At 41.0% G+C, this 25,129-nt stretch overlaps 1 protein-coding gene across 5 annotated transcripts in view; it reads right to left on the bottom strand.

Annotated features, from left to right (window-relative positions):
* LOC146003305 (follistatin-related protein 5-like) overlaps positions 1-25,129 on the bottom strand; it is a 1,022,072-nt gene that overhangs the window by 118,300 nt on the left and 878,643 nt on the right. For all 5 annotated transcript variants that reach the window (XM_083141559.1, XM_083141562.1, XM_083141561.1 and 2 more), the window contains exon 3: positions 5,669-5,771. In XM_083141559.1, coding sequence (XP_082997685.1) covers positions 5,669-5,771 — 103 coding nt within the window. The remainder of the gene's footprint in view (positions 1-5,668; positions 5,772-25,129) is intronic.

Here is a 25,129-nt window from a genome sequence, read left to right as displayed (position 1 = left end):
TGGAACCTGTATACGTGACGTATGGAACGAGGTAACTGAATTATCAATGATCGCTGCCTACGTCACCACGTATAGGATCACAACATTTCCCTCTCATGCTGAACTTTCACCAGAGGCGCAACGACAGTGGAAAAAGTTACCACGAGCAGACTCGTACCCAGGGGATGGGCCATGGGGACCATGGCTCCCCCCTCGAACCCTGAAATATTTAAAATAAAATCGTCGATTTTTCAAATTTGTAAAACGTTCAATTGTGTTCTTGCATAAATGAATGTGTTTCTTGTGTAGATGTCTCCAGTCTGCAATATTGGGTGGTTTTAGTTTTAAAATTATTGATGCAAGGCTACCAGAGGTCCGATTCAGCGATTGAGTGAGAACACATTATTACTTTTAATCCCTGTCCCGACTTTTTCGAACTGCAGTTGCGATGCGAGAATGTCGCTTTATTATTTTTTGTTAACTCATATTTAGACATGTTCTTTATTGTAATAGTAATTGCGAAAACGCAATATTTAATTAATAAATATATTATTTTCTAAACATATAATTATCATGACTTTTCAATGGCGCTCGCATAAGAATATTTAACTATTTTATAATCTCTCTCTCTCTCTCTCTACACACACACACACACATACACAGGGGGCCGGATTAACACGAAATTTGGCCTAATGCTTGAAATCTTCGGTGAACAATAAACACAACGACGTTATAGTTACGTCACAGCGCAAAGAATAATAGTAACTGTATAATAAGTAACGCTGTGTCTAGGCGTCCGAAATTGGGGCTCCAAATTTCATTCTAAGATTTATTCTCAGGTTAATATAGCAAAAGAAAACTGTTCAGCTTTCGGAAAATTCTCGCCTGTTTTCATCTGAGCCTATTTCAGGAATGGGCCTAATGCTGCAGCATCAATAGCACCCACCTTAATCCGGCTCTGCACACACACACACTATATATATATATATAGTGTGTATGTGTGTGTGTGTGTGTGTGTGTGTGCATATATATATACACACACACCGTCAGGGTTGTCGGTGTTTGGGGGAGCGATAGATGTTGCCAGTGATAAGATTTGATCGAGAGATTCGTTTAAGTCTGCATGGAGGGACTCGTTCATCCGGTGGGGGGTGAGCGTTAGTGTTGTGTTGGGATAAACTACGATGGGATTGGTTAGGCTTTCAGTCTTAAAGGAGGTTATTAGTGGGGAGCGTTAGTGATTGGCGGATAGCTTACATTAAGTATTATAGAGACGTGGTAGTTGAGGGAGGTAGAGCTTTCATGGCAATGATTGCAAGAGTAGTACAAAAAAATAGTCACGGAATGCTTATATCTTCAACAGGGGTGGAGTGGGAGGGTCTAGAGTCGACGGTAATTAGATTAATTGAAATTGCCATGCAACTGCACCATGTTGCGTGACCTATAGATGCGAACTGGGATCGCGGGTCACCTAGGATTGTAGCTCAAAGGTACAGCGATTTGCAAACTGAATGGCACCCTCGGTCTCGCCGGCGGGAGGAAGTATGAGGTAAATCGGGTGAGGACTCTCTCGTACTACTTACCTGGCACAAACTGCCGCTGGCTGACTGATTCGTCGATGGCACCCTTGCCTTGTTGATGATCGTGAGTCCGAACGACACCCCACGTGCCTGACAATGTGGCTGGAATAAGACTGTTCGTTTCCCCACAGACAGGGTCTTTTATTCACAATTACAAACGATACTTATGTGTCATTCTTGCAGTTTTGCCTCCTTCGTTACTACCGGGTTGCACTCCTCTATCAGGAAGACGAACGCGGTAGCGTCGAAGGAATTTCCTTGTTTAGCCAGCGGCATGCATGATGTTGTTTCTTTGAATGGGTCAGCGTACTGTACAGAGAGAGTAATGTATTTCATGATTTTCGAGGTTCACCCATTTTCCCCATGAAAATATATATATATATACATACACACACATACGTGGGTTAAGTCATAAGTCATGGCAACTATTGTTTTTCTAGCGAATGGAGGACAATACAAAAAATCTAACATATACGTTTGAAAGTGTATGAAATGTACTTTCGAAAGAAGCCACCAGATGGTGTATGTGAACAACGGTGGGGTAGTAAGCACGCACCCAAGTTCAGTCGGTGAGTGACAGCGCTCGAAAATGGAGCAACGTTGGTACGTTAAAATAGCAGTTCTCCGCGGCAGAAATGCACGGGAATGCCATACAGAGCTACGGGAAGCTCTGGATGTGCATGCCATCCCCTATCGAACAGTGGCGAGGTGGGTAGAGGCCTTCAAACGGGGCAGAGTGTCAACTGCCGATCTGCCTCATAATAAAACACTCTTGTCCAATATCCTGTGTTCTGCCTCTTCCCTACGACAGTCTCCTGCATCCAGACTGCATCTGGTGGCTTCATTCGAAGGTACATTCCATACACTTTCAAACGTACATCTTAGATTTTTCGTGTTGTTTCTGTTTGCGAGAAAAAAAATAGTTGCCATGACTTATGACTTAACCCTCGTATATATACAGGGTGTCGCAAAACTCTTTCAACAACGCTTGGGAGCTGGTAGATATCATAAAAACAAGTAACTTTTCCCTATAAAGTTTACCTCGAAAGCGCTTAGTTTCTGTGCTATAAGCGCTTAAAGTCTATCCTGTACGTATGCAACCCAACACAGCAAACGCTTGCTCTGACATAACTAGCAGGGGCGCGTGGCAGGGTTGCCACTAGCGTTCCTCGTTAAGAGAGACGACATAAAAACAACAACTTGGGAGTCTTGCCTGAGCAAAATCCAAAACATTAATGATACTTGCGATGTTGTAAGAAGGATTCACAGTATTTATAAACTGACCAAAACAAATAATGGGCAGACTGAAATTCAAGATTACTCATTCTAAAATATCTCCATAATTGATTTGGTTTATTTTAATTCGCTTTTCTGCCACCTTTGGCTAATCGCGAATATGAGGATGATATGATGAAATAACAAATGACACCAATGTCTAGACCAGGATTTAAACCCGAGAGCGAGCGAGCTGTGCTAACCACATCACCACGGAGTGTTTCGTACATCATGCAATATCAACAATTGCAAGGGACACGTGATATAGGGGAAATCCACGAACGAACAAATGTAAGCATGATGTGTTTTCTGCCTCGTTTCGAACACGCAGACTGTAATGTTATTACAATTTATTTATTAGAAATAAAGTGAACTAGCGCTATTGCAAATCGAGTTCGTTATAAAAACCAGGCTGAAAAGAAACAAAAATATGCGGCAGATGAATATTCTTGAGTCATTTCGGTGACTGAGTACGTTTAGTGATCAACACATGATCCCTCTCTACCGAATGTTCCGGACCCGAGTTTCGACCTGGACAAAAATGTCACTGAATCTTATGTCCTCGTATTTACTATTTGCCCGAAAGTGTAGGAAAATTACGTACAATGAGAATAATATAAATTCACACGAATTATTCCGGAAATTCATCTAGATGTCAGAATCTCGCTCGTTTGCTACAGGGTTGTTTCCAGGGTGAACTAAAAGTTGACATTTTGGTGCCTTCCGAAAATATTACTCTTACATTTCAATGTTGATATCAAGTTGCTACAATGAGTGATAAATATGTACAATTTATGACGTGTACTCAATGGTTTCCTTTCGATTATTTTTTTTTTCACATTCCATGATAAGAATGCTAAGCAGACACAAAATGAGAAACCTAATTCGCACACATGAAAAGAGTGTAAATTACGAGGATTTATCTTGATGTACCAACATCAAACGATATCGTGAAGTGCAGAACAAACTAGTACAGGCAGTAAGTATGCACCGAACTCAATGTAATTCCTTTCAATGAAATATTAATTTCTTCCTACAACTTCTTTAATAGAGCATTCAAGATTAACCAGTTTGAGTGGAGAGAAAGAGAGAGATAGAGAGAGAGAGAGAGGGGGGGGAGGAGAGAAAGTTTTTAATTCGCATGTTCCTAGTATTGCAAATAATCGTTGGAATTTTCTTGATACCAATGTTTGAAACACATAATTTGTCTTACATGCATATCAGTTGTCGGTAAAATTTATAGGTTGCCACTGTTTTCTAAAATAAGCTAGGGGTCTTGGGTTCGAATCCCGGATTGGGCATGTATGTTTGTGAGTGTACATTCATCAATTTAATCATATCATCATCACCATCTTCGTATATTAGCCAAAAGTGGCACAAACAGCTAAGTAAAATAAAGCAAATCAATCAAGCAATGAATCAATCAATCATTAAATTAAAAGAGCCTCGCAATTATTTCCTTATGAGACAAACACGATTAGCAATAACGCTATTACAGATAGGAATAATTTTCAAATAAATTGTAATAACCCGGGTTCGAGTCCTGGTCGAGCCTGCATTTTTCGCTGAAAATTTCTACATTACAGTCTGCGTGTTCGAAACGAGGCAGCAAACACATCATTATTACATTTGTTCGTTCGTGGATTTCCCCTATATCACGTGTCCCTTGCAATTGTTGATATTGCATGATGTACGAAACACTCCGTGGTGATGTGGTTAGCACAGCTCGCTACGGCGCCAGGTGTCTCGGGTTTAAATCCTGGTCTAGACATTGATGTCATTTGTTATTTCATCATATCATCCTCATCTTCGCTATTAGCCAAAGGTGGCAGAAAAGCGAATTAAAATAAACCAAATCAATTATGGAGATATTTTAGAATGAGGAATCTTGAATTTCAGTCTGCCCATTATTTGTTTTGGTCAGTTTATAAATACTGTGAATCCTTCTTACAACATCGCAAGTATCATTAATGTTTTGGATTTTGCTCAGGCAAGACTCCAAGTTGTTGTTTTTATGTCGTCTCTCTTAACGAGGAACGCTAGTGGCAACCCTGCCACGCGCCCCTGCTAGTTATGTCAGAGCAAGCGTTTGCTGTGTTGGGTTGCATACGTACAGGATAGACTTTAAGCGCTTATAGCACAGAAACTAAGCACTTTCGAGGTAAACTTTATAGGGAAAAGTTACTTGTTTTTATGATATCTATCAGCTCCCAAGCGTTGTTGAAAGAGTTTTGCGACACCCTGTATATATATATATATATATATATATATAATTTCCGGTCTGGCTCTCCCTCAAAAAAAAACTGGGTACGGGCCTGACCACGAGTTGTTACATACAACAATGTTCCGGAGGTTGCGTGTTCAGATCCCGTAACTATAGAGCTTTCTCACACTTTTAGTGTGGTATCAGTAGCTACATCGAAAACTTCAAGTGAATGTCTTCTACACTAGAAAAGAAAATAACAAGTATTCACTTTCTTTCCATTGTACATACACGTGTTTATAAATAAACAGGGAGACATTTAGATTAAGAATGCTGTATCAATGTAAATGTTATAAGAGTTGTTGATTTCGATTCGTTTTTGTTTGATAGGTTCTTGCCCCCCCCCCCCCGCACCTCTGCGGGCCTCCTTGAGTGGAAGCCACCTCAATATGATCTGCATCTAAATTGCTAAATGCCATTTTCGAGAGCACAAACAAAGTGTCCAGAACAAGTAACACTCAGCAACTACGAAAACAACACGAACGCCATCTAGCGGTTGGAATTGGAAAGAAGTTTTCGAAATATGTTAAAGAACTTCTTGAATACAATAATATATAAAAAAGTTACTTACTCTGCTTCGCCAACACATCTTCCTCGTCGTCTTCGTAATCTGAGGGATACTGGTAGGTTTCCACGTCACTCCCCGTTAAGGAATCTCTGTGATGCCTTGATTTCTGCAGTTAAAGAAAAAAAACACCCATTAGCACACAGAAAACACGTGGAAAGAAAAACAAATATAATTACACGTACATACTGTCTCGGGAATCTGTGGAGCAAGTCCGCCCATAAAGGTAGAGAAGGGAATAAAGAGAGTGCGTTCATTGGTCGAATCCTCTCGAGGCGGAGGGGACTTGTTTCGGTTCGCTTGCTTAAGAGATTCCCAAAGTGTAGTCTCATTTACCTTTCATACCGTTTGGACTATTGTTCATAGACAATATCGCTATTACTTTGTATCAAAATAAACCTCAATAGTTTCTTCATTTGTGTGTTGAAAAAAAACAGGCCGACAAGAAAAGTAAAATGGAACCAGTTCTGGCGTATAGGATGGGTGATCTGGGAATTTTCGTTACTTGACCTCAACTTTCGAATGCACTTAGTTGAGATTTGTATGCAGCAGGGTTGTGAAACTTTTAACATCCATACTCAAGTAATTTACACATTATATTAAGTAAAATTTACAAAATATTTATGAAACCAGACTGAAATAAAATCATTTGAATTTAACTCTTCTTGCTTTCAATGATACAAAATAGTCGTCAAGGGTCGAGTAACTCCTTCCCCCCTTTCCTCTGCCAAGTGTAAATTTCTCCGCCGCATATTATGATTTTGTTGCTTTAAAAATTCTTTGAATGGCGCCGTAGGCTTGAGCCCCCCCCCCTAGAATACCCCTCGCTGCGGGTCTTCTTCCAAGAGATTCAGAAAAATTGAAGAAAAAAAACAACAAAAACGATGAAAAATGTTGACCGATGCAAGGAAAAGAAAGTGATATTTCAGTGAGAACCGAAACGTGTACAATTCGAAGACAAACAAGAATTTCTAGAATGGGTAGATACTTGACCTGGTAATACTGTTTTTCAGGGGGTGCTCGTTCGGCGGCGCAGATCGTATGCGCAGTTGTCCGTGGATGCATTACGTCATCGTCGAGAAGCTCGGCACGGAAAAGGCTGGTTCCTTATGAAAATATTGAGATATTTGACAACGAATATCTTCTAAAATATAGTAGCAGGAGAAAAGTTACAACTTTTACTGTTAAGATTCATCCTTTCTAATCAATTTATCACAAAGTTGATTCAAATGTGTAAAATGGTTTTCAAGAAATTGTGTTACGAAGAAACCCCTGTTTTGTTCTCTCCAGGCTCCCAATGTAAGGGAGTTTTAACTTAAGCGCGTTGGATTTCTTTTTGCTGTATGTTTTAAAATAAGATTATTTTGTTCTTGTCAACTGAATTCATGCCTAAATGCTATGGAAAGCTGTGAAAACTAACGAAAGAAATCTAAAATATCACAGCCTTTCCAGTCGGTAATTGCGTAAGTAAACGAAAAGACAAGAGTGTTATAAAAACTGTTAGATTGCCCATTTTTGTGAAAAAGGCATTGTGCGAGATCTAAAAGCAGAACATTTTAATATTGTATGTAAATGTAATAAACGTGACTGCTTCCCGTAAAATATCACTGCACTCTCCACGTTTCTCTTCTGTCTTTTCTTTGGCGCCGTCAATAGCTTCAACACGTTGTTTTTTTATATATATTTGTCACATATTTGTTTTAATTAGTATTCTGCTTGTTCCGCCACCTGAACGCAGCAGCTAGGGTTCAAAGGGCAGTGCAGTTACACCGGAAGAAGGCTCGGAAATGGCAGGCTTCAGAAGTTAACTCATCCAAATTAAATTAAACAGGTATGTGCTCTCTTCAAATTTAAATCATAGTTCACAAATAATTTGATTAAAAGTTTTAAAAGTATCTGATTTATTTAGTAACGTATTAATTGGTGCATTCTTCTCCAGCATAGATATAGGCAGTGACCACACTACGGGGGGGGGGGGGGCAGGACAATTTCTCTCTCTCTCTCTCTTATCTGCCCCCAGTATAACGACAAAAATAAATAAATGAATGAATGCTCTTTTAGCCAAAATATGCATTTTTGTGTCGTATGTAACGGAATAATAAACATGATTGCCCCGGGAAAATATGATTTACCCCTCCATCTTTTCTATTGCGCAGTCACTAGCTACAACATATTTTGATTTCTATTGTTCCCACATATTTATTTTAATTTTAGTATTGTGAATCATATTCCACTGTGTTACCTCACGTAGCCACCCCCCCCCCCCCACACACACACGTACGATTTCAGTTGTAAGTTTTAGACTAAGCTTGTCAAATGTCCACTTATATCTTTGTATTCTTGAGCCATTTAAAAAGAATCATTTCGCCCCTTCTTCTGGACGATGTTTTCCCACTGGAAGCCCCTTTGCAGTTCGAGATCCGGGGCTATAGCCTTCCCAAGCCACCGTCCCCTCCAAATACTGTCCTGGCCTCATGAAAGAAAACTATATGTATTTATACGAAATATTAATTTGACTTGGCAGTTTCTTTTTTCGAACAGGAATAAGTTTTAAGTTTTAATAGCTTATAAATTTACACTAGCAATTTTGAGTAAAGGTTTTGCGTAACCCTAAAAGTACATTTAGAGACTGCAAGGTCAACTCTCGATATTTCAGATATATTAATAATTTTCATCACAACGTCTTGTAATAATTATTTGTTACTTCAATAACCTCCTCGCAAATGTTCCTCGCATATTAAAACATAGATGCCATATGATTGTCATTTTCTGTTTATTTCCGTGTAATGCTGACCTCCGTGGCGAAGTGGTTAGCGGAACGCTTTACGATGGCAAGGGGCCCCAGGTTCGAATCCCCGCCCGGGCATGGGTCTACTTTCCTTTCATCAATTTCATCATATCATCACGCATCCTCATCTTTGCGATTAGCCATATGTGACAGATAAGCGAAGTAAAATAAACTAAGTCTATTAATCAATTATTTTTTTAAACTCTTTAATTCTTCTTTAGCATGCCACGTTTTTGTTAAAATTATATTACGATTTGTAAAATGACGAAATTCTAAAGGAGAACAGCCAACTTTCTTTGTAGCGCATCGGTCAGAAAGTTTCAGGAATATGGATTTTCAAAATACATTTTTTCACATGTGCTTTGTCCCCTTTTAAAAGTAGCGCGTTTTCAATTATATTACTAATCATTAAAAGGATGCCTCAATATCATCTTGGAGGATGACAATTAATATTTTCCCCCTCCTAAAAGTAATAATATACTTTCACTCTCTTGAATCTCCCATATAAATGCTAGGGGCCGTCTTCTTCAGCCGAGCTCAATCCCTCTCCGGTGACGTCACGCGTTCGTGCAAGATCGGCAAACTTCGGATGGCTTTACCTAATCTCTATGTACCTTGGGGTAGATACTTGACCTGGTAATACTGATTTTATTGACAGATATTGCTAACCAATTCTTACTCACATACTAAATTATTTTAATGCTTTACGTACAACCAATCTTTTTTCAGGAAGTAAAAAAAGGAACATTTAGTAGCAAATGGAAATGGCTAGCGGGGGGGGGGGGGGAAATCAGGAAGGATGCTTGACTGAATACAATGAACCGCTCTCGTACGCTTTTGGCATTTTTATTTACTCTTTTCTGCAACCCAATTTCGATTCCTACGTCACGGTGCAGCGTTTCCTGGCCTTAAAAAAAGGTAAAGAGCTCAGCAGGGACATCTAGCGGAGAAGGCTAGAAGCTAAATCGCAATAAGCTTCTCCCGAGTGTTGGATCTGTCAGACAAGGCAGGGAGCGGCTCCTCCTGAAGTTGTAGCCTTGGGAGGGTCGAGGAGGGGGAGGGGAAGTTGAACCTGTTGTGAGGGGCTTGTTCGCCCTTTAGCCCCCGCAATTTATACGGAAGCGCCATTCTGCATCGCTAGCTTCGCCAGCCGGTTCTACTTACCAGTTCGGCGTCACCACCTGTGCTCGCTTTCATTTAATTTAATAAATTCCATTAAGAGAAAGGGATAAGCAGCAAGAGGGCAGCACTTGACAGGGGAGAAATGTTACGCACCTTCTCCCTCCCGATTTCATGGTTGCCAGGACACGGAAATGTTCACCAACGTTGTCGTAAAGTGTGTATTCTTTTGACGAACAAAACTAAAGGGGTCAGCCAGAATCATTCCTCTGTGGGGTAAGTGCGTAATATTTGTCCAAATTTTGAAAGCACGATTTATTGTAACTTTTTCCCATTGCCGTATACAAGAGGAGGGCTTTAAGGAAGTGATTTATCCATACACCCCTTCCAAAATTTCCTCAACACCATTAAAGCTCTCACTTTATGGTCATTTTGGATCTAAATATACCCTTACACCCCTTAAACATGAACATACACCCCCCAATGAAAAATTCTGGATATACCCAAACCAAATTCCATTGATTTAGTAAATAGTTTGCACTAATTGCATAATAAACATCTCAAATTTGTCAAACACTATATTAGGTCAAAAGATTTTCAATTCCATTAATATAACACACACGCAAATAGTTTTGTTTTTAAATAAAAGCACCAAAGTTAGATGTAAAAACAATATTGTTATAGTTAATTTATTTATTTATTTTATTTTACTTCGCGTTTTGTGTCTCTTAGCTAATTTGCAAAGATGGGAATGAGTGACGAAATGATGAAGTTGATGAATGGACATTCACAAACAACCAAGTCCGAGCGGGATTCGAACCCGGGACTCCTGGTGTCGCAGCGCGATGTGCTAACCACTTAGCCACAGGGTCCGGCTGTTATAGTTAATTAATGTACAACAGGCTGAGATTTATATCCAAATTGTTTAGAGAGATTCAAATTGTTGGTTATAGTTTAAAATGGGTTAAACAGTAACAATGAAACTATAACTATTAAAATTGAACTGTCCTTGGACTGCAATAAGTTACACCTCGTACTACTGTGTCCAGATCCTACATGCAGAGTAGTAAGCACAGCACGCTACGACGCCCGGGTTCGAATCCCTGCATGGGTGTTCTTTGTGAGTGTCCCTTTATCCGTATCATCACTTATCCGCATCTTCTCCATTAGCCAAAAGTGACAGAAAATGTAAAAAATTAAGGTAAAGTTCCCCGTGCATAGAGCATGAAGGAACATTTACGGGATCATTCGCGATCATTTTTGGGGTGATGTGATCAGCAGCACGCTCCGGCCGCCTTTACCCACAGTGTTCCTCCCAGGTACCTTTTGATTCGAGGCTGGGTGAGCCACAGAGGTGCTTTATGCAGGGACAAGGCAACAAAAATTTCGACCTTAAATCAGCCACCCCGGGAATCGAACCCGGGTCTCCCGCGTGACAGTTAGACTAGACCACCGCGGCTCTAAAAGTGGCAGAAAAGCAATGAAAAATCAATCAGTCAGTCAATCAAACATTTACGGTGAAAAAGTTGACCTCTTTTCTCATGAAAATTAAAACCAAATGAGGGTCTGACCCCCACAACTCCCTTTCAAACACCAGTAATTTTGGGAAGGTGGTACACTAACCAAATTACTAAACGGGACTACAAGATTCCGGGGAGGGGGAGAGGGGTGTAACAACCTTTCCCTCCGTCGTCCTCCCCGAAGTGCATTAAGTGCATCGATATCATTTGCTAAGCGGAACACGTGCTTTCAGTCCGCAATCAGCGGCGCCCTGTAATCCGAGACGAAGGGCACGTAGGCGCCCAAAAGGGAAGTGGAAGGGCGACGGAAGCTTCTTTGTGGTGCAAACGCAATTAATTATTCTCGGCTTCTTTGAAATCGACGCGTCCTCTAATTGAACCCGGGTCCATGTCAGTGCAACCCTCAGCAGCCAGGCAGGGTGGGAATTTTGGCCTGACAATGGTTGAGGAAGGGTTGTGAACTTTGTATACGAGGGCTGGTGCATAAGTCACGGCAACCTCGCTGGTGCCGCAATACTCGCGGAGAATATGGCACTCGTAGTATGCGGACACGTCGCTAGATGGCAGTGTGATGAACGGTTATTTTACAGAGGGCAGTGGTAATTCATTGTTGAGTCAACCGCCGTGCCACGGCGTGAACAGCGTTCGTCTAGCGAAATAGCGATTCTTAGGAGGAGAGAACGCCACAGAGAGTTAATGGAAACTTGGGGGAATTGTCCCCTACCGTAGTATGTGCCTCCTTTGTTCTTTTAATGCTAATGCATGCTTTCTGGCTTGTAAACACATGTTGAACGATACTATCTTTGAGGATGTGTTACTCGCTTTCCTATCATGCACCTGGTGCATATGATCTGCATCAGTGGCGGCGATTTGGTTCCAAAACCGGGGAGGTAAAGTGCAAAACTGGGGGGCAAAGACAATATATTCCCCTTTGTCCCCTTTGCGGGGGCAAAAGTGGCCAAAATTTGTGCGGGGGGGGGGGCAAACGCCCCCATCGCCCCCTAATCGCCGCCACTGATCTGCATTGTTCATACATTCAACATTACAATACCCTTCCCCCTTCCATTTTCATGTAGTTCCCGCATTCTTGCGAAAAAAATAGTTGCCCTGACTGATGCCCCAACCCTCGTATGTATTTTACTTTACGTCGCATTTTTGCCACTTTGGCTATTCGCGACGATGAGTATGAGCCTGTAATCAAATTATTTTACATTTACTTTCTTCAAAGTTCGAGGATTTGTTCGTTTGAGTTGTTTTAAGTCCACGTTAGACACAGAAAGGCTAATCAGGACTGGACCTACAGTTTAAAGTGAGATCCGAACCACTATGTGCCTGCACCGGGTATAGAACCCGGGACCCCATGATTGCACGTTACCATTACGCTACCTATAAGGCCCCTAAAGTACTTGTTACAGTCTCTTCTTATACAAGCACATAATAATTATCTGCGTCTTTAGCGAATGACGTAATGTTTTTCAAACGACACACGGAATTATTATTTATGGCATCAAATAATAAATATATATTGTTCTTTCAGACAATACACAAATCTGTTATCCACTTGAGAAAATAAAGCATCCGAAGAATTTAGTAATTTAAATAGAAACACTTTGATTTGATTTTTGTTATTAAGCGTCGCTTTTCTGCCACTTTTGGCTAATCGCGACGATGATGAGTGATAATGTGATGAAACTGTTGAGGGACATCCAATCCCAGGCCGGGATTCGAGCTAGTGACCCCTGGCGTCGTAGAGTGCTGTGCTAACCACTTCGCCACGAAGGTCGGCCTTGTTGCACCAAAAACGCATTGATTGCAACACTATACTGTGTTCTCTGGCCTTTACCAAGAATCAGGTGCATATTTCTAGCTATACTTAAATGCATCAAATGCATATTTCTCGATTATGCATTTGGTCCGAGCTACAGACCTATGCATTTTTCGTTCCAACCGATGCATTTACTGCCCGTGAGTCTACACGCCAGAGCCTCGTTAGTCTAGAACAATGCAGTAGAGGGTAGCTACTACGCGGGACCGCTTTCAGAAACAGCCACACTTTACACCAGGATTGGTGAATAATATTGCCAGTCGGCAACACTTGGACTTCGCCTCTGCACCTTCCATTTCCTCCGGTCTGGGACAATTAAGACCGCTTCCTTCTTGTTTCCTGGCAGGGGCTGAGCTTTAGGCTCATTAGCCGCCTCGAATGGCCGCCAGACTCGCTTCTGAATGTGCCAAGTGGCCTGTTTGGAAACTTAATCGCCTCCATTTCCCTCACCCCTCCCCTTCTTCCACTGTCGATCTGACCCTCCTGACGTCATTGAAATCTTTATTGCAACACAAATACGTCTCAACAATCCTAATGTATATAGCTTTCAGTCCAGCTGTTATAGAAAAAATGGCCGAACCTTTCGAAAAATAGTGGAAAGATGGAAACTGGTGCGAACTACTTAAGTGCCTTATACAAACACTAAACTGCTGACTGCCATAAGAAAATATTTAACAGAGAGGAAAATTCAAGACGTTGTGTAAAAAAAAGAAAAACAGTGGTGTATTCTACATGTAACCACGTTTACCACTGGTAAACCAAATTTTCTCTTATTTTTTTTTTATAAATTTAACTTAACGAACTCAAACACTGCTGGAAAGGATCGAAAAAATGAGGACTAACCACTAAGAAAGTATACGAACCCCTCTTTCTTTCGAAAATCCTGGGCACGCCACTGTACATCGGTAGTTAACAATCATATTAAGAAACGTTTGGTGTACAATTACTTACAAATGAATACTATTGTTTTCCTTATATCTTTTATCTGATGATAGTAATAAATAATAATCAAATAAAACTTTGATTGAGTAAAGCCCGCATCACACGGAACTGAATTTTCAATAGGTATGCCTAGTTGGCGCTGGACTGGCTACCAATTTGCTAGTTTTCGCCTCACACGATACTTATCAGCGTACTTGTCGATAGACTTTTGTTCCCATACGAGGGAAGTTGTAATGGCGGCCGCGTGAGATGTAAACAATGTATCACTTTACATTTTTAAAAGCCGATAACTATTCAACCGAGAGGAATAACGTTTCGTATAAAACGTTATTAGGTACAAAACAATGGCGCTGCTTAAATACATACTTTACAACGTTTACTGTACACGTATGGAAGAATATTTTAGTTGTTTCAAATGTAAACACCGTGCACTTAGCATAGATGATGTAACTCAACGCGCCTTTCATGCTGTATACGTTATACATTGCTGGAGTAACACTCGGAAACCACAGACAAAAGCGCTCCTTTGCACACTGACAGATTATCTTCACATGGCGAAACTTTGCTCTGATTGGCTGTTCCACAGAATCCAGTCGAGGAAAGCAAGTAACAATTAGAACATGTCCTATTCCTCCAAACCAGTCAAGCAGTCAGCCAGGCGGCCATGATTGCTACCTAGAAAGTTAGTTCAGCGCCAACTAGGGCATTCCTACTAGAAATCCAGTTCCGTGTGATAGGGGCTTAAATTGATTTGGTTTATTTTACTTTGATTTTCTGCCACTTTTGGCTAATCGCGAAGATGAGGATAAATGGTGATGAAATGAAATCGATGAAGCGACAGAAACACATATGGGCCGATCTCTGTGGCGACGTGGTTAGCACAGTACTCTGCGATGCCAGGGATCCCGGGTTGGGATCCAAGCCTGGGCGGAGTATCCCTTCATCAATTTCATCATCATTCACCGTCGCGATTAGCCAGTAAGTGGCATTAAAGAGACGTAAAATAATCTAAATTAATCAATACATTCGCCAGAGCCTCGTTAGTTCTAAAGAATGCAGTCCAGGATGTACTCTGTGGAAGAGAGGGTGACATTTGGATGTCTACGGAAAGGAGCTAGTTATGTGGTTAATAGACCATGGATTTGTATGTAAAATCAAAGTACAAAATTTGTATATAAATATGTAACAATAATTGATAAAATATGTACCTAAATATGTATTTTCAAAAGAATATGTAGCTAAATATGTAGTATCAAAGAATATGTAACATTAATAAAAATCTAGTATCCAAGCAATTTCAAGAATTCTGCTAGATATTAATTTTATTTGAACATATTCAACATAATTTTAAGGACATAAGTTGTTCAAATTAAAAATTGTATTAAATTTATAAACTCAAGAAAGCACAGCAACGTGTATATATTTAAGAAATCCTTTTTGTCAACTATTAATTGCCTTTCACATTGTAACTTTCGAAACAAATTGTGAAAAGAAGCATCTACAGAAAGAGCAATCGAATGAAAATACGTAGCTACTTTTGTACTTCTTGTACAAGGGAACATATTGTGTAACTCGCTATGTACAGGAAAGTAGCTTTCTTGCCAAAGTTCTGCTTAAACCTAAAAGCGAAACGAAAATATATTTAACCATGGGGGGTGGAACTCCAGCATCTTTCGATAAATTACAGTTCCCGCATTTCTTTCGACTTGGAAGTCAATTTTAGGGGACCGAAAGCACTATGCATGCATCTCATTGATTAGAAAATATGACATCACATGAGCTACAAATTTTCTTCATCATGTTTGAGAGATTAAGAATATAGGAAAAATTATCAAGATAGGAAAAATTACCGAAATATGCTGTTTTATGTAAAGTAAATTATCAAATATGTCAAATATGTAACATAAACCTTATGAAAAATCATGTCAGTTATATAATTCGCCGAAATTTTCCTGTTCAAGGTATGTATCTAGAAAGGAATATAATATGTAATTACATAAAAATCCTGCCTCCAGTGATTAACATGAAGAATACTAATTTGTGATGCCATGGCTACAAAAATCTGCGACCGTATGCTGAGATGGTACCTTTAACGAACCCAGTTCCTCCCTGCCTTCGTACTTCTCGTCACTCTTACGCTGCAAATAAACGAAGTTAAAATGGATCAACAAGAACAGAAACGGTGTTACATTACTGCGTGTTGAGGAACGAATTATACTCCACTTCAACATACCCTTTTGTTTATGCAACCAGTCGCTCATTACTAATGTGCGGGTCACGGAGCTGTAAGGAAAGTCACAGTTGCCAGTTAACGAACGTAATTATTCGCCCGCGAAGATCTTGCGTCGTCCCATGAGATGGGATCTACGTAGTGAGCACACTGAAACCAATGGAACCTAATTAAATTAAGCCTTGTTAATTGTCATTAATCTGTAATTATGCATAATTCGTTTGTTCGATTCATGTTCTTGCAAACTTTGAAGGACAAGGCTGTTCCTACTACAGTCCAGTGTTTCCAAAGGAAACAGAAAGACACTAAAATTTATGTTTGAAACCGCAGCATACAAGTACGCTCCCGTTTCCAAAGAGGATATTAAATGATATGCTGAAGTCTAATACTATATACAGCAAAACCTGCATATCCCGGAACTTCTATAAGAAGAAAACCTGTAAATACGAAGAAAAAAAAAAGTCCCCAGAACGGACAGATTTTATAACTGAAAATGACCTGCTTAAGGCAGAAACCTCCTTAACGCGGAAACGGAACACCATTTAAAGACCAACGAGATGTTTTTATTCTCACTAAGACGGAAATTTCTTCCTTTATTTTTTTCGCTCGCAAGAAAACAATGCAATACTGTAAGAGGAACACGCCTCTGTTGCCACTCGCTTATCGGCAACATTGTCGATATGAAAGAATGCGCTCGCACGGTTTGTTGTTTCGGTATTGTAGCACGAACTTGAACGCCTGATACTTGTACGTATTTTTTTATCTCACGTCAGTTGTGCTTGAACTGTGATAGTGTTTGGTTTTCTTTGAATCTGATTCTTCGCAGACGTAGTCAAAACGTACATGCAGAACTGACGTTGAAGGAGAAGATGAAGGTGATAGAAGAACACGAAAAAGGAAAATCTTCTGCCACGGAACTGACAGCAAAATTCAAGGTTAGAAATACTCAAATTTACGACATTTTCAAAAATTTTGAAAAAATAAAATGAGAATGGTTTAAAGGAACATCAAGTGAAGTGAAGCGTTTGGGCAAAGTTTCTGGCAATGACCAATAACGCTGTGTACGAATGGTTCGTTAGTTCCCGCGCGAAAGGCATGCCAATCTCAGGTCCAATTATTCAAACACAAGCATTGGATGTGGCTACAGCATTAGTACTCTACATTATAAGTAATGCGAAATGTAAATCTGTCTTTCCATTATTTCCTGCAGCGCTCTATACTGTATTTAAAGTCAACCCTGTATAAGAAGGAAAACTGTTAAGACCGAAAATTTTGATCGGAATCATCATGTTCCGGGATAGACAGGTTTTACTGTATTTATAGTTGATTTAGTTTATTTTACGACTATGGGAATGAATGATGATAAGATGTAATGGACGAAGGGACAACGCAAGCCCCACGAAAGATTGCACTGGCTGTTAATTCGGACGCCAGAGCCTCGTTAGGCTGCTAGATTGCATTAAGGATGAACTGTGTGGAAGAGAGTTCACACTTGAGTGCCTTCGGTAAAGTCAAGTGAGAGAGATTCAGAAAAAGGGGCAGAGAAAGATATAGAGAAAAGAGGGGAGAAAAAGGTGGGAGAGAGAGAGAGAGAGAGAGAGAGAGAGAGAGAGAGAGAGAGAGAGAGAGAGAGAGAGGGGTAGAAGCGGTCAGGAGAAGATAGAAAAAGAAAAGATGATAGGAGGAGAAGAAATAAAGCAGGAGAAAAAGAGAGAGGGAGAGGAGTGGAGAAAGAGGAGAGAGTAGGAAGGGAGAGAGTGAGAAAGTGGGATGGAGAGTAAATGGAGAGAGAGAGAGAGAGAGAAAGAAAGAAATAGAAAGTACGAGAGAGAGAGAGAGAAAATAGAAAAGAGCGAGAGAAAGAGAGAGGGAAATAGAACGTATGAGAGAGAGAAATGGAAAGTAAGAGAGCGAGATAGAAAAAAGAGAGAGACAAATAGAAAGTAAGAAACCAAGAGAGAGAGAAAGGGGGAGGGCGAAGTAAGAGATTAGATGGAGAGAGAGAGAGAGAGAGAGAGAGAGAAAGAGAAACATTAAGAGGGGAGAGATAAACAATATCGACGAATTAATATTAACTCTCTTTGCGTAACTCGTAGAAAGCAGTAGTAACTATTAACAAGAAAAGCACACTTCGGAATAAGTTCTGGTGGCCCAGATGCACCTTAAAATTTATAAAATAAGGTTTTCAATCCCCTATCGAATTTCCATACGCCCACGCCCACCTATCAAGCCCAACATGATTGATACTCGCCTCCAGAGAAATCTCCTACGCTGGAAAAGTTGGATACACTGGGGGCCAACCGAGAACAGCGGCGAGAGAGGGGGGGGGGGAGGGTGAGGAAGGAGTTACGGAGAAGCCCATTGTCCGAATTGAATGATATCGGAAACGATTTCAAAAATCGATTTACTGGCCTCGATCCATTGTTCGACAAGGAGAGAAGGATAAATTTTTAATGCAGTTGGACGAAAAATAGGGCCTCCCCGAGCTAACAAAGATAAGATTCTTATCGTGGGGAAGGAAAAGAGGCGAGGCGCTAGGAAAAAATAGGGCTTTGTTCCCGCTCCAAGGAGCTACGAGATTGTTGTGAGCGGTACAAATCATTTACGTGCGCTGGCTTCGAATCAACCTGGCTTTCTGAATTCAACATCCTCTTTTAGTATGAATTTATTGACGATATTTTAGCATTTCTTGCGTCAGTAACAACCAATAGAAAAGAAATTTCCTGCAACACGTTTCTCTGCCATTACGTCCAGCTTCGCCTTAAGTTAACAACATGTCGGTGTTCTCGACAAACGTGTATTCAACCATACTGTACTGTCTTCCGCAACGACTGAATAGCAACTGACGTGAAGGTCGAAGCACACCGGCTTGTAAACAGAGGACGTTGGAAGCAGCACACATGGCTGCTTGGTTGTTTGTGAATGTCCATTCATCAATTCCATCATTTCATCACTTCGCAAATTAGCCAAGAGGCACAAAACGCGAAGTCAAATAAACTAAATCAATAAATAAATAACTTACACTGATCGCAGATTCAACTGACAGCTGGCCTACGGGGATGAGGGTCAGCGACCTCAGTTGCGAATCAAAAGCTGTAGGGGTAACATCGTTCTCCCGTTACAACTTTACCAAGCGTACGTCTGTTTTTGTCAGTTGTTTTTATTGTGTTGTACAGTGTTTGGGTGTTTTGTGTACTAATTTTCTGTGTACTATTGTGCAACTTGCATCCAGTAACGTCGCTGATCAACTACTCCCCCCCCTCCCCGTTTTACAGTACGTTTGGCAACATGTTGTGTATCCGACTCTCATTTGTTTCGTCCCGCCAGCAACTTTCGGTGGTGTGACACGAAAATGCCCGATGTCAGCCGAAGAGAATTTGGGGTATCTCACTATGACATGTCCTAGACTATGGAGGAAGGGAGAAGATAGACCATGCTAAATCGTATATAACGCTTACACACACCCATTTTGTTCGTTCTAGACGTTTTCACGGAAGCCACGTTATCATGCTGACGAGAGCAAGGTTGCAAACTCTCAAGAAATCAGGTTGCCAACTCCAGAAGCACCATGACATCTTTACTGATATGAGTAATTGCATTCACAACTTTAATAGATTATTCTTTTGTTTTTTACTCTCTAGTTTTCAGGATTCGCAGAATAGCCTAGCATATACGCTACTGTTTAAAGTTATACAAGAATTAATATGTACAGTCATGGACACTTCTGGGTTGTAATGATCCCATTCAATGGGTTGATTGATTAATTTGGTTAATTGTACTTCACTTTTCTGCCACTAGGGGTCTCCCCGATGGCGTAATGGTAACGTTGTTCTTTCTGTGCATAAAGTGGACTTAAACAGAAGCTAAAAAAAGTCTGCCACTTTTGGCTAATTACAAAGATAAGGATGAGTGGTGAAATGATGAAACGATGAAGGGACACTCATAAAGAACACCCATTCCGAGGCCGGGATTCGAACCCGGGACTCCCGGCGTCGTAGCGCGCTGTAGTAACCACTCCTCCATGGAGGTCGGCTTGAACCTTTAGTGTGTGGGAGAAATTGTGCCAGATTGTACGAGTATCATAAATATAATTTGTTTCAAAGAAAAAGAAACCGGATTTGCGGATCCCCCCGGCATACAACAGCCACTGCCCAATCAGAACAGTTCTTTTGAAGTGAAGGTAACGTGATGGGGAAAAAGAGACGATGAAAGGATTGGGATATACAAACGAGGAAAAGGCTTTAAAATTCGAAGAGTGCCGGAGGTACGTGAGGTGTCGCTAGAATCCCCCCACCCCCCTGCAACGGAGCTGCAACCCTCATGAATATCCCCGCGCTTGCATTACCCCCTCCTCTCGCTCCCTTTGTCACAATAAACAAGAGCCGCGGGTCGGTGGAGGTGGGGGTGAAGACGCTGCGTTTAATTACACCCTCCAGAATGGAGCTCGAGAGGGAAGGCTTTGGAAGGAATACATTGCACAGGTTGTTCCCGGAATTCTAAGCACCGCCAACTTTATGAGGCGATGTTGTCCTGGAAGAAAACCGGATCCAGCTTCCGGAAGGAGCTTTTTCCTGGAGGGATGTCCTCATTGGGACTCATCCCATGAAGCATCACGCCTCCTCTGTTCGGTAAACATATCAGTCCGGGGGCCGGGTTTAGATAAGGGGTGCGCCAGATTGCGTTTCTGAGTTGATTTGAGGGTTTTGAGGGTGGATTATCGTATGGTCCACCCACAAGGAAAGTGAAAATTAACGTTTTCCCGGTAAAGTTCAGGTTCCTGTGTCATTTATGGCAGTTTTAGGAGCGAGGAAGCTCGAAATATTGGTCAAAGAGTTGCATCAGTAAACATTAGGGAAGAACAAGAACAAGTCTCCGTAACCGAACTCTCGGTCCGCGGTCTAAACTGCAAAACATGATTGATAACTCTTCTTTACAACTATTTAATCTATTCTGTCTCGGGAATCTGTGGAGCAAGCGAACGAAAGCAAGTCCTCCGCGCAAGTAGCGAGTCGACCAATGAACGCGTAAGAAGGAAAGTAACCGTTTGCAGCAGCGCGCACTGCCTTGCTCCGTCAACTCGCTTTCTCTCTACTTTTCGTTTTGTTCATACTGGGTGTATCAGAAATAATTGCATTGCAAGTAAACTAATGAACTTACGTTAATGAAACCTGCCCAGAAGAAACGAGGAACGCAAACAGTTTGTGCGTGTGTTTTGTTATGTTGAGCAGGATGTCTACTGACCTGGAAATAGCCTGGAATCTACTTTTGTACCTGGATAACCTGGAAAAAGCCTGGAATTTAACCAGAAACCTGGACTTTTCTCAAAGTTACCATTTTCACTACACATGTCCACTTCACTTAGCGGCTTATGTTTTGTGAGTACGTGGATGGCGACCACAGGGATTCCTTAGCAGAGTCTGTCACTGCCTCCACCTGAATTAGGTTTTGTTCTGCAATTTGCTATTTGCCTTACACAGTGTGTGAACATGCAACAAGCTTTCATTTATAGCTGCTGGTAATATTTTTAAATGTCAAGAAATGGAAGAAAGTTATACTAGAAAATGTTGTACTCGAAGAACTCCAATCTGAACACATTGTTTTTGTTACTTACAGAATCATTGTACAAGCGCAAAGTACATTTTGTATGAGTATATTTTATGAATAAATTTGTATGAGTATGAGTAAATTTTGTAAAAGTAAAGTAACTGGCCATTCCCCATTAAAGAAGAACATGCAGTAACATGTAATTATATAAATTAACATATGCTTAGAATTTGAATTAATATTTTTTAGAACTTTTGTACTAAGAACAAAATGTAAAAAATATACTACTACCAAGGGATAGGAATTAAACGGCAGTTAAAGATGAGAACTTAGCTTGCACTGCAATTTTTTCTCAACTGGCCTTCTGTTAGGGGTTATTAACAATAACAACTTTTCTTTGTTTAAAAAAATATAGACCTGGATAAATCTGGAAAAGCCTGGAATTTAAAAACATACATTTACTAGACACCCTGTTGAGAGTTCACATCCCTGCCGCTAGGCGACACTCAAATCACCCACATCACTGTGTCTTGTGCAATGTTTTGGTCCCCAAGATCACGGACCTTACACCGTGTGACTTCTGTTTGTGGGCTTTCACAGGGTATTCGTCTCACCAATGCCGCGTGATATCGCAGCCCTAAGAGAGCGTCATCGCAGCGATATACAACTATCGATAGGTCCATGTTGAAGCGAGTGTTGCAAGAACTAGACTATCGTGTTGATGTTGGCCGTGGTGCACACATTGAACATTTGTAGGTGTACAAAACAACTCAGTTCCTCGTTCTTTCTGGACTGGTTTCATTAACGTAACTTCAATACTTTACTGGAAATAAATTTTTGTAACCCCTCAATTATTTATGAAACACTCGGTATTTATTGATGTGATTTGGCCAGTACTCCAGTAAGCTTATTGAGATCTAATTTTTGTAATCAAAACCAATGAAAAGGTTTGACATTACGTCTACGTGACTTGAGATTTCAAAGTATCGCGTAAGTCCCAAGCGAAAGCCTGAACAATATTCTCGTTTCCGCAACAATTGGCGACGGATAATAAAGGCTCTAATTGTTACAGTTTTAAATACGAGAAAAAAATATATAATTATTGCATTTTCAGTACATTTTCTGTTCTTACGTAAGTATTTTTCCATTTATAGTGCAATTAACAGTATTATTAAAGTTATTGAAAGTATACAAGCTGATAATTCGCAAAAATAATTTCGAAGAGAAAATAAAATACAATAACGTGCTACATGATTCATATTTTTATAATTTTAAAAATGCTTTCTCTATCGTACATTATGCCTCTTTTATGTCAATTATGGATATATCAGGATTTAATTTGTTACTCTGTCTATCCAAGAGCCACGGTGGTCTAATCAATGTGGCGGAGTGGTTAGCACAGAGCGTTACAACTCCAGGGGTTCAGGGTAAGATATGGATGTTTGTGTTCATCTGTTTTCAATGAAGGAGAGAATTGAAAGAAATTGATATGAGTTTGATGTGAGGGGAAGACTGCCGCTTATAGGCCTTCCTTAAAAGACAGTCGGTAGGGCGTCTGACTGCCACGCGGGGAACCCGGGTTCGATTCCCGGGGTAGCAGATCTAAGGTCACAATTGTTTCGGCCTTGTACCCGCATAAATCAGTTCTGGGGCTCATCCAGCCTCAAAGCAATGTGTACCTGGGGCAACCCGGGAGGTAAAAGATGGACGGAGCGTCACCTCCAAAATGGCAGAGATCAAGAATGTGTCGGACTCTACCCCCATTTCCTATATGTGCCTTCATGGTATCGTATCATTCTACAGAATGATGGGGATCAAAACCAGGTCACCCCCACAATAAATCAATGGGTGATGTAACTTATTCATCATTCATCCTCAATCATGAGAGCACTCGTCATTGACACGACAACTCAAATGGTTGGCAGTGCGAAAGGCACAACTAAAACTAAATAGCTTAACAACTAGAAAAGACAATGGTCACTCATTGGGTTTTATGAACCTTCGAACCTGAATCATGGCTGGGTTAGGATAATTACCTGTCTATCTGAAGAGTCATGATTCATTCAAAGTAACGTCGAATATAATAAAACTAAGACCTCTCAAGGCTTCGTTGCTCGTTGACCAGGACTCGCCTCACTTTTCCTCAACTCCTTTATCCAAGCTCCTCTCTCCCCTTAATCCAAATCAAAAGTCAGTCCCTTCTCAGTCTGCCTCACCTCTATATCACCCAGGCCATGGAGACCTTCCTCCATGCCGAATCGTGATTATTTCTACCTCTATTGCTGACTCCATAGGCTGATGGAACTTCCTATATCCTGAATACCTAAGGAGGTTTGCATAGCACAACACTGTGCATTGTTTACATGCCTCAGAGGTTGAGACAACTGAGAAAAACAAGTGAATGCCCTGGTCAACATGAAGCATCCAGAGAGACTTTCGATAAAATATAATCTTATGTATTAATACGGTATATGCACAGCGAACCTAGAATTTCACGATTCGAATTACATGAACTTTTCCCAGATGCCTCAAGGGTAGCAAGTGCCGCCTCTGCCCCCTTGCGGGCACCCATGGTTTGTTATTCTATCCATTTGATTTCTATGGATTGGGCCCCAAAATATCCACGACTCTAATAATATGATTAAAAGACCAAAGGCTTCTAAAGCTCTGTACAGTATCCCTTGCTTCTCAATTACCGAGAGGTGCAGCCCGCCACGTGCAGGAATCTCTTAGAGGTTAACGGGAGTTACTTTGGCAAATGCACCTGGAACGTTAATTCTCTTTATTGCCAATTACAACGCGGTTACCGCATTAGCTAAGAGGTAATTGGAGATAACAGGGGCGGGCAGCGACCGGCGAATGTGCAGACGGTGGGAGGAAGAATATCGGCGCTTTTAGGCAGCTCCCCTTTGTGATACAGCTGCGAAATTCACGTCCGTTGTTATCAGAATGGTCTCATTTTTTAGTTTGTTTTAAGTCTACCTCGTGCACAGATAGGCTTCGGGGCTGGAGCTACAGTTTAAAGTGGGGTTCGGACCCGGTATCATTTGATCACAAGGCCACGATATTACAGCTAGGCTACCGGCGTGGCTTCTCTTGTCTCGTGAACGAAGAACTCGTCTCGACTTTAGAAAGTGTCTGCCCCGATTTGAGGATCGTATTGAATTTCCGTGTTCTCCGCCTCGTCCCCATAGTTAAGCTGCAGGCTGGTCCTTGGCTCGGACACGAAGGCAAACTACGGGTGTCCCGCTCGAAAGGGACCCTGAATTTGTTTTGTAAAAAATGGAAATGAAGAGTGAAGGGGTCTAAATTTGAACATGACCTACCTGTATTTGTGGGAAAAGAAATTACATCACAAAAGGTGTTGGAAATGACTGACCTCCATCAACTTGTAAACACAGTTGAACACGACGTTACAAGTTTGTGAATGTAGCTGTCAGAACCTCGGATGTCACTGCATGGATTTCACGGCGGATGTTTTCCTGTAGCTCATCGAGGG

The sequence above is a fragment of the Lepisma saccharinum genome, chromosome 20 (assembly GCF_977018435.1).
Source record: "Lepisma saccharinum chromosome 20, izLepSacc3.1, whole genome shotgun sequence".
Taxonomy (NCBI): Eukaryota; Metazoa; Arthropoda; class Insecta; order Zygentoma; family Lepismatidae; genus Lepisma; species Lepisma saccharinum.
Note: the sequence above shows the minus strand (reverse complement) of the source record. Positions and strands in the feature narration are given on the sequence as shown.